A 10,967-nucleotide genomic window follows, 5' to 3' on the forward strand; every position below is an offset into this window, starting at 1 on the left:
GAGGCTCGAAAAGATGGAGCTTGTGAGGGTTGCAGCAGTCCAACATAGGAATGTTTCCAACCCAAAGTTTGTTTTGGCTCCCACTGGATTTAACTGGGTGCTGGGAGGGGGGAGGGTGGAGAGTTTTTTCCTGCAAAGAGGCCCAGCAGGTAGTCGGCTGTGTGGGGTTGTATGTGTGCTCAGCTAGTGGAACAGCTCCACCTTACAGGACCCACTCTATGGGAGACACCAGCGGGTCTCAATAGGCTCTTTCACTCAGAGCAGACCAAATGGGACCTACTCCCCACTCTCAATCTCTCCATCCATCTCTCTCCCCACATATGTGTGCTGGGAGAGGACCACCCGCCCCATGCTGTGGAGGCAGGGCCCATAGGTGGTGGACGTGTCCAACCCGCTGTCAGTCATCCAGGTGCTGCTCCTCCCAGGTGGAGGTGGGGATGGCGCTGTAGGGGTCCATGATGACCTTGGCACAGCGGATGATCATGGCGACCAGCAGGAGGCAGAGGAAGGCGATGCATGCCAGAGTTAATCCCTGGTCCACGTCGACATAGGCGGGGTCGGGCGTTGGCTCCTCCATCGCTTCGGTCTGTCCTCATCGATGCGGGCCGCCAGTGCTACCATCCTGATCTCTTATCTGAGAGGGGAGGGGAGGGAGAGACACACAGGCCCGGCGTTAGGCGTGTGGGGAGGGGCGGTCCATGCAGCCACCAGAGGCAAATCCCTAAGATCATTATTGTTTTTATGGGACCCTTTGGGGATATTCAGCTGTGCAACCTCTTTAGTGGTCCTTTTGTTTTGACAGGCAGGGTGTAATCTAATGGGGTCAGCAGCTACAGAGATGAAACGCACAATCAAGAGAGATCCACGATCCTGAGGATGCCTGGGTCTTTGAATGATCAATCTTACAAACACTTTGCGCGCCTGGTGAGGTCATTTTGACTAATTAGTCCCAATAATTGCATTGACGAGGGAATTAAAGGTTTGGGTTAACAAAGCCACATTCTGAAGCGTTGGATATTGATGTCTGTTTCTCTCAAGGTATCGGTGTGTGCTTTCAATATAATGAAGTATAGGTACGCTGTGCTGTAGGTTAAGTGTTATTGATCTACTTAGTGCCTGCACGGTTTAAGGTACCAGTAGCCTAAATTAACTATAACAGCAGTGGCTGGTGAGCTTTCAGACAGGGGAGGCAGAGAACCTACCACTAAACTGAACATGGTCTTCACTACTACAAAGCTTGTCAATTTTAGTGAGGATCACTTCATCAGCAGCTGTTTCCATTTGTCCTTATTGTGTGGCATCATCATCTTTGTGCTTATTAAATGAGTTCCATCATACCAAAGAGACTGGGTCACATGAAATCATTGTCATTTTAACAAAGAGATAACAGACTTAACTTAAACCCATATGTTTTACCCATTACAACTAAAATGATCTCATGTGAAAGCCACAGAGCCAGAGCCATGACACTCAAAGAAATCAAGGGAAAATAAAACCAGCTGCTAATGGGCGATTCTTGTTAAAATTTGCATGGCCATGAATCGTGTAAATCTATCATAAACAGGTTAAGGATAATTATCAAATGAAGGTGGGCTTACAGTCTCCCATATTTGGAGATCACTGGACACCGCTGAACAATAGCCATTGTTTCCGCTAATAATGGGGCCTCTGAAAGCACAGATAAGCGTGTTGACAAATATTTCTCTATCAGCGTTTACTTCCCATTGCAGAATGGTCCATCTGTCAAACAGACAACTGTAAGTATCCAGAGCTCTGCACTTCGCCCCAAAACCAAAACAAATCATTGAAAGAAAATTGTCCATTTATATCAAAGGCATTATGAGATCTTCAGAACAAAAAAAAGTATAATTTAACATGAAAATTGTGGCCTGAGAGGAGAAAAAACATGTTTATCTACGTATTTCTTGAATTCCACTAATATTTATTGAAGAAATGCTGTGCCTTATAGAGTGATGCTGTATGACTCAGCACTACCTTGTCTTTTACTAGACCTGGGCTGTATTTCATGGCGCATTCTGTGCACCATACTGTACGTGCAGAATCATGAATCTGCAGTTCTCTTTGATCCTGTCTTAGAGGGGAAAACAGGAGCTCTGCACACACACAGAGGTTGAACAATTTCTGCCAGGAGCTCTGCACACACACAGAGGTTGGACAAGTTCTGCCATGCCAACATACAGGAAAACAGATCCATTACAGGTAACGGTCTAGGCAGTGGATGCATGTATAATTGGAATGATAAAACAACAATAAAAATGGTGATTCTGGCCTCTTATCACTGGGATTTTTGTGGATCTTTTGTGTCACTTCTGTATCCTGCCAACAACAAACGGAGATACTACTGCATTGCTGCATTGGTAAAAAATGTCAGCCAAATTAATTAATGATACTACTCTGCCATTTTTATGTAAGGTGTACTAACATGACAATAATCATATCATTCCCCACTCATATTCATGGCCTGTTAAGGTCAGTCAATATAACAGCTCTCTACATCTCTTGGCACATCAGTCATTTTTACTGTCCGTGCATTAAATGCAAACTGCTGGTCATAACTTCTTCAATGCATGCTAAATGTCTGGATTACACCACTGTAATTGTCTTTGCGGTCCATTGAAATACATTAACATGCCTGGTCTGATTGCAAATGAATGAGAATCAATTCAGTTGAGGATCCTGATTTGAAAACTTCTTTAAATCGTCATTAAATCCATCCACAGAATGACACAGATGGAAATGCAGAGCTGAAAGAAAAAGACATTGACAGAATGATGGGCTTATTCTTGACTAATGCTTCAGTAATTCTTTTCCCCCATTCTTCTAGGACAAACTGCAAATGTTACATGAATTTGGAAATGTGAGGTATCTGTCTGCCTGTTTCAGTATAATTGAGTACATCCCGGCTGTGTCTTTGTTGCCGCACAAATAATGTCGGCAGCGTCACTCATTTATGCCGGCAGGCTGCCAGGCCTGAGTGCAGAGCGCTGTGCTGCACTCCCTGCTAGAACAGCAGCGGGCCGGTCAGGTCAAACAAAACCAACATTTTACTCCAAATAAACTTCCATTGGAAGGGGGAAGAAGAACAGAGGAACAGAGGAGTCCACCATTTTAATTCAATTAATAAACCTAACAAACTGAATCATGTAAGCTATATGGGCACACGATGGTTACTTGAGCACATTAAACCATGTTCATTTACTTATTACTGACTATTTACTGAAAATTTGACTGTCCTGTACCTATTGTTGTTGTTTTTGTTGTTCCTGTGATTTGTAATTAATATATCTTGCCATAACTCTGAATCAGATTTTCTGCCAAATGAATGTACAATGATAACACTTGATTTGCCAGAAAATCACAGGTACAGAAGGTAAGTATAGACAGTATGTAGATACACAGAAAAATACTGAGATCATTAATGGTATGGTGATATTATAGAAATCAGTAGTAGTCACACCCACCTTGCTAAGCAAAGAAATTAGCAGGTCTTCTCGGACCTAAAACTCTATTAAGTGATATATTGCAGTGCCCCACGGCAGACTGATACCATCTCTGTGACGCCATCCCTTTTCATGTCTTAATGATGGCCAGCCTGGACGACCATCACCCAGAGCCAGCACTCAGCTCCGTCCTCATTCATTATAAATAGCATTGCCATCGCTCCATTCTCTTCCTCTGTTAAGTCTCTGCCCACTTCAAGGCGACGGTGTTGTGGGAATCATTAGCTGATATACAATCAGGTTGTTGTTGCATCTAATCTCATCTAACCTATATGAGGGTTTACATGTTCTTACAGACAGCAGTGCAAATTAGTATGTTTTTTGGTAACCTATGAACACCCTCGTAGCTCTGTGGGGTGGCGTGCTGACACTCCATCTCAGTGACAAGCTCTGTCCCGTCCTTCCACCAGCCCGGCAGTCCCGCCAATGACTCATTTCATTTCTCAGCCATTCTAATGTATCCACCCAGACTCATAATTGTCACATTAATTCTCGTGTGCGGTCCCTCAGAATGAGTGATGGAGAGAAGCTTTTAACTTAGACTTTGCACATTTTCTACACCGGCGGCCTGATTAGGGGAAGAGGGTGTGGAGCAAAGTAATGAAGTGAATTAATGTTTTGATTATTACTATGCAGTAATTCAAGAGCAAATACTCATGAAAGAGGGTTGAAATCACTGTCAATACTGCCTTGGAAAGATAAGGGGAACATATAAATACTGAAAAAAAAATCCAAACGCGTTTTACAGATCAGTAATGATGTTGTCAATATGAGGAGGGCAATGCTTACTGATTGAAGCAGGCAGATCAATTGTGGACAGAGATGTGTGACTAATTTTCTATATAGTGTCTGCTGTGGCACACTAATAAACTAATACTCTGAATGATGTTGAGATGAAGTAAGGCATTCAAGATAGTAATACCACACATCAAAAGCATTTTACAGCTGCTTCCCAGAAAATATCTTTAGAAAAAAGCCCCCCTCAGACTGCTCCTTGCAAAGATCACCTTTGCTGAACTCATGCAAACTGGAAAGCACTTTTGTCCCGCAGAACTTTATCAGAGCATAAAGGCCCTGTGTGACAGAAATGTAAGCCAGCTTCCATCAATAAAGAAACAGCAGTGATTTTTGCCAGGAGGACTGTGTGGGTTATTTACCTATCAATGATGAGATAAAATATTACCTCTATTCTCCAAGCCTATGGAGAGAACTCATTCTACAGCACAGTATGTCAGATGTATCAGATAAATTGATGCTATATGGTCTATTTACCACTTTCCAATTGCAGCTGTATGACTCAAAAACTATGCAACAGCGGGATTTAGGATTGCTTTCTAGAGCCCCAGGACTATTTCCCCCATTATTTCTGGAGTCTTACACATGCCACAACCCATTACTCCCACTCCTGGTTTGAGCATTTGCCCTCTGTCTCCTTCTCCACTCCCCTGACCTCATTTGGGCCTGTCTGCTGTGGGGCAGAGAAGTATTGATATTATTTGCTGTCTGTCTGCTGTAGGGCAGAGAAGTACTGATATCATTTGCCGGCAGCCTGCTTTACAACAGAGAATTACTGATATCATTGGGCTTCTCTGTCTGTTGTAGAACGGATTAGTACTGATATAATTTGCCTACTATAATTTAGAACACAGCAGCACCTGGTTATTTGCTCTCTGATAGAAGGGGTAGTGATCAAGGAATGTCTGTCAGTACAGTTGTTTAAGTGTTTCTAGGATAAATCATCTGATGTAAAAATGTTTTTTTTTATGGATGCTTCAATGATTTAGTGTGGTAGCAACCCAGTAGCCCTGTGCACACACAAAGAAGCATGCTCAGACAGTTTTTTCGATGCCAGACAGCACCCTCAATAATAGTTAATTATAATAGTTAATAATCGGACTTAAACAGGGACCCAAGGGTCCCTAAAATAATCAACTTAAACAACAGAGCTGCACCATAATTCAAAATGTGAAAAGGGCTCTGAGACCTCACCTCAGGTATTAGGGAAAACTGTACTCTACCTGTGTCAGCGTTTTGGGGGATTACCTTGCAGACATCAAACTAATAAGCAATTTCTCCTTCAATCCGCACTGATCTTTTTTGTGGGTGCTGCTGGGCCCACAGTGAAACAGTGATTATTACTCTTTCAAGGACTCAGAGAACTGTAACCTTGGTAACGCCATTAGCAATTTAATTGAGAATTACAGCTGACTCTGTCAACCGAAGACTCCAAAAAGGATACCTTTCATCTTTGAATTAAATCAACACGGAGAAAAGAAGTGTATAGTTTGTCCTTTGATTGGATGTCTCGACACAGAGAAACGTTAAGAAAAAGCTCGCGGTAGAAATTGTAACCAAATCAAAGTTGCCGATTAAAAACTAGCAAAACTTCAAAACCAAAAAGTTCTCCATTTCGTTGCTCGAGGATCAAAACGTTGGCTGCATATTGATATTAAATCACTGCTCAAGTGGATAATATTTTACATGGAATGTGGTATATCCTGAATAGAAATGAATCAATATGCACTATTGTCAAAATAACCGTTAGGATTGGAAACGTCGCTTGGTTTGGAAAAATCTTCATTACAAAATTTTACCATAAAGTGTTTAAATATTAACTTGCTTATCAAGCGGAAAAGTAGCCTACATACTCAGAGCGCGCGCATTCAGTCCCATTAATATTGCTGCAGCAAACCTGAAGGGTGCTCCAACGAGCTCCCTGTACCCTCGTTTATTATTTACGAGCTTCTTTGTACATCCTTTGAAGAATAACCCTGACATATAGATTTTTACAAAACGTGGCAGACGTTATTACCTTCAAACTGATACATAGGGAACATTAAATGTATTATCATCAGCATTAGAGAGATCAGTCTGGGTAGTTACAAACAGGCAAGAATAAAAGGCGCTCTAAAATGATAACCCTTCGTGATCACTTTTTCTCCGATAGATAGCACTAGGGAAGCGAAGCGAGTCCTCACGACAGAGAGAATATGTGGCATCAAAGATGGAGCGCCGTGATCAATGGTAATTGTTTTTTTTTCCGTTGAGTTCTAATTAAAATGATGAATCGGCTTCATAATAAAGCGATTCCACTCAAACCGCCGACCGGGACACGCAGCGTCCCATCCGTAAGTAAATACGGGTGAGTTATGGACAAGACTGGAAGATCCTTGGCAAGGACAGAACCACATATTGGTATATTTCAATGATTTTTCGCGTGCTGTGGCTAAAATGTAAGCGCCAGGGCCCTGATCGCGAGCTCGGGAAGCTATACAGCACTGTCGCGGAAGATAGATCACTTCCCCTGCGTCATCATTTAAACCTTAATATTGTATGACACCGAACATATTCCTGCAATTTGCCACGATGATTAACTGCCCCGTTCATATGAGGCTACTTAATAAAAGTCAATCACTGGTCCAGCATATCTCGTCTGGTCGAGCCTGGCACCGCGAACTGAGGCAGCAAAGCTCGAGCGACAGACTTAACGGTGGCCGCTAGATTTTACCGCGTGGGCGAAAAGGCTAGCAATGTTGATCGGAACAGCTGAACAGCCCCTCTCCTTTATCGTTCTACAGGGGTGTAAAAGTTCTGGTCTGTGGTGCCATTCATTGAAGCCCATCTGCCATGGAGAAGCGGGACAGAGCACATCTGTTATGTCTGCTGGTTTTCCTGCAGTTGCAAAGAGAGACACTGTACTGTAGCCATATGGAGTGGGGGGTCAAGCATCCTTAAGTGCAAGAGGTGGCTCGTCCTGCTGAGCTGTGGTGGCAAATCCCGGCTGTGTGTGTGTGTGTGTGTGTGTTTCTTTACTTCAGAAGCCAGCAGCCCTCCTCCCCCTCCCTTTCCTCTAGTGATTAGGGACTGTGTGGGGGAAAATGACAAAAGTCCGGCAAGTATCCAGAAGCAATAGGTTGAAGGCAATTGGCTTCTCGTCGCAGGCCAATAATACTTGAGGGAGTCTGATCATTGATTTCAGAACACACAGCCCCTCTGGTGTAGTAAACAAATTAAAGAGTGTTGCTGACCCGGCATGATTTTCTTTGCTGGGGGGTAAAAGAGGGGGTGGCAAGCTTCAAGCAAATAAATCTATTTTCCACTGTACTTGGCAGAGGTTTCTGGGATTGTCCATGCCACTGCTGTTGCTTGTCCCGTTTGGGTTCCTCTTGGAACCCTCTCCCGCTTCCACTAGGTGGACTATGGCCCAAGACAGGTCCAGTCAACTGGCTTACTTACCATGTCCATCACTCCCTCTGTCTCCCATGCTGAGTCAGGCAGACCATGTGGGGGGACGGCAGGGCTAAATCAGCTATGTGTCAGACACAATCTCTGCCTTCTCTTAGTCCTCGCTGTGATGTGATGCGTTATGAGGCAGTGCCCTCCATGCAATCCTGACCTGGTAGGTCGTCCCTGCGTTCTTTGACAAAAACAGGAGGCGACACCGGGCTCTGTGGGCGGACTCTGATGGAAAGGGCCTTTACCATCGTTCATGAAAAATGCCTGTTTGAAGGCAGGTCTGACAACGCGCCTTCCACTCCTCACTTGAGTCCTTGAGAGGGGACTGCCGCAGAGCCACACCCTACTGGATGGCGCTTTAATTGGGAAGGAGGAGTGAAAATTTGGAGGGATTTGGGGCGTGAAATCAGTAGCTGTCTTAACACATGTAAAGCACCAGCCTCTGCCATAGATGTACTGTGATGAGGGAAGAGGACCGTTTCTGATAAGTCACTGAGAAGACACCTTAAGGAAGCCAGCAGTTTAATTGTGCTTTTCAGTAAGAAGATCTCAGATCACTCAGCCACTCGCTTGTGGGAAGCAGGGAGGGCTGAGACAGGCTTTCAATGATTGCATCAAAATGGACAAAGTCACTTTCGTGTTCATTAGGAGCCAGAGAACTCGCCACTATGCTCATGTGGCCAGTGGTTGAGGGAACAGCTTGTTTTGATCTGTGAGTCCAATTTTAATGTGAGTCCAGCAGTTATGAGTCTCAATCCCCAAGGTCATTATCAGTTAGGGGACTTAATTTCGGAGGAGGGGGGGGAAGAGCAACTGCTAATCTCTCTATTACGTGAGAGAGCGACAATGTATCCATCCAGCACAAATCTCCTGGAATTATAGGAAGGGTTTTAACAAATCTTTTTTTTTGCAACGCCTAGCTGCATTTCTAGGAGTGAGGGTATACCCTCCCCCCATACAAATATTCTGTTTTATTTTCTAGGAAATTATTTTTAAATGTGGTTCACAATGCAAAGTGAGTGTCTATTATTGTAACATATATTCTCCCATGTCACTTCTTATGTCCAACAGAGGTCCATTAAAGTGCAATCAAGAAGCAATCGTGCCAATACTGACAGTAATGATCATTCCTAAACAGCCCATCGATCTTGGTACTGATCTGCTCTTTTTGTGCCAGCAGACTTGAGCCGTGTCTCTCTCCCAGTCTCCTTGCTGACACAGTTCCTTGCTCTGTTGAGGCTGCCAGGTTTTCTTTAACAGAGAAGGAATAGTTGCCCAGGGGAACCCTTGTTGACCATTGAATTAATGTCTGGTGTGACCCCAGGCATGTAATACACTTTGGGCTCTTTTTTGATAGCATAATGTTAAATCGACTCTTCCTCTCCTGAGAGACATGACCTCAGCAGTTTATCAGAGCATAAGGCCAGTGGTGTGGTCGTACGAGAAGAAGTAAAACCACTACTCAGGTACACTCCAGACTTGCATTCTCAGCATTTGTGCTGTCATACTTGAAACTACAAGACACATATATTAAAAAAAAAACATTATCAAAGATTAAGAGGGTTGAATTCTGGTCGTCTCTCTAATGCCTGTGTTAGGATGAGCTGACGCCGCTGTTCTCAGAATGATGAATACCTCGGACAATTCATACGGCAGTAACTTCCTGGCTTCTGTGAGTTACACTTGTCTTTCCAAGCCCCATTTCATCAAACTAACTCATGAGCTCCTTGTCAAACAGTAGCTGCTTTATTGAAGCCATACATTTTGTAAATACTGACTGGCTTTGATAGGCTCGACAGATTGCCTCAGAGATGAAGCTCCATAACCTTTTCTTGCCCCGGGTAATTGACTGATTACTGCTCAGCTTATTTTCTGCCTCAGAAAGCCACCCTGAAAAAAATCCTCTACTCACTAAGAAAAGGGCCCCGAGGGAAAAGTCCCGCATATATTTAACATGTTGAATCTGTAAAAACAAACAATCTAATTAATACTGAGCAAACCCCCCCCAGACAAAATGGGATAGCACCATGGAAACAGGTCTACTGAGAGGGACTGGGCTGATCCGCATGGGGCGTTGAGGGCATCTCACTTCAAAGCTTAATCCTTAAGTGTAAACCCTTTAACAATACTGTCTCTCATATGACCTTTGTGTTCTCAGACATTTAGAATTTCAATTTCACCAGAGTATTCAGTCTTTGTCATATTCAGATTGAGTAACTTCAATAACTATATTAAAGAGAAAAAAGAAGTACATGACAAATGAATTGTTTTTCTTAAGTCCACTGCAATCTTATCAATTGCGATCCCTTTCTGTTTTCAGTTCTCTACTTGAATAGATGCCATTCAATAACAGACTTGAGTAAAACATTGAAATGTGATTATATTCCCTCCTAGCGCATTTCTGTGAAGCGTTCAAAAAAGGACCAACTTCCGTATACAGATACTCTAATTGAATTTAAACTGAAGTGGACCTTTAATGGTCTTACTATTGTGTTAGCCTCCATTACGCGAGGATAACCAAGCAAAGTGTGAGCATTTAACTGAATAAGGAGGTTATTCTGCTTGATAAAGATCTTAAAAGCCCAACATCTGAGACATAAACTTCTGAAGAAGAGAAAAGACACTGCAGCAACATTAGGAGGACATCAAAAGACCATTATTTGAATATTTCTGATAATATGACACTTTTTAGCTTCCTCAGCCACACCTTTGTTAACTTTTCCTGCTTTCAAATATAAAACAACTCATAAATAAATTCAAGAGTAAATTACTCCACAAATATTACATTAATAAAATTAATTTGCCTGGCTCATCCCTAGCCAATGTTAGACGCGTGCCACAGACCACCGCAAGCAAAAGATCTAATGTAAAAGGACCAAACGGCTTTCATCCTACAAAAGCTTCAAAACTACAAAGTGTGTGCTACCCTTTTCCTGTGTTAAATTCATCCCACCGCCTGATCTGCCCATATCTCTGACTCCCTGAAACAGAGAGTGTCAGGAAAAAAAGGGACACTAGCCAGCCGGTCCCTTCATGCATCTGCCCAATTAAAAAGAGAGAATAAAGACAGCAGCAAAAAAGTACATCTGTTCAGTGGCAAGGACAATAAAGAGAAGGATCTACCTGCCTGTTCTCACATCCTGTTGAGCAGAAAGTAGTAGCGTTCCCCAGGCAGGCTTCAGCAGAGCCGTAGCAGTGCCCGCCGCTGCA

General features: G+C 43.2%; 1 protein-coding gene across 1 annotated transcript; it reads right to left on the reverse strand.

The window, feature by feature from the left end:
* Positions 1-384: 384 nt before the first annotated feature.
* Positions 385-10,967, reverse strand: LOC118787683 (cortexin domain-containing 1). The gene is made up of 2 exons (XM_036543286.1): positions 10,881-10,967; positions 385-634 (listed from the first exon to the last, which is right to left on the reverse strand). Exon 2 carries the CDS (start codon positions 575-577, stop codon positions 398-400), a length of 180 nt encoding a protein of 59 aa, XP_036399179.1. The 5' UTR covers positions 578-634; positions 10,881-10,967; the 3' UTR covers positions 385-397.

Source organism: Megalops cyprinoides, chromosome 13, assembly GCF_013368585.1.
Source record: "Megalops cyprinoides isolate fMegCyp1 chromosome 13, fMegCyp1.pri, whole genome shotgun sequence".
In the NCBI taxonomy this organism is placed as follows: domain Eukaryota; kingdom Metazoa; phylum Chordata; class Actinopteri; order Elopiformes; family Megalopidae; genus Megalops; species Megalops cyprinoides.

Excerpts from the sequence above, each read along its gene's own strand:
- LOC118787683 (XM_036543286.1), bottom strand. The coding sequence starts at position 577 with ATGGAGGAGCCAACGCCCGACCCCGCCTATGTCGACGTGGACCAGGGA.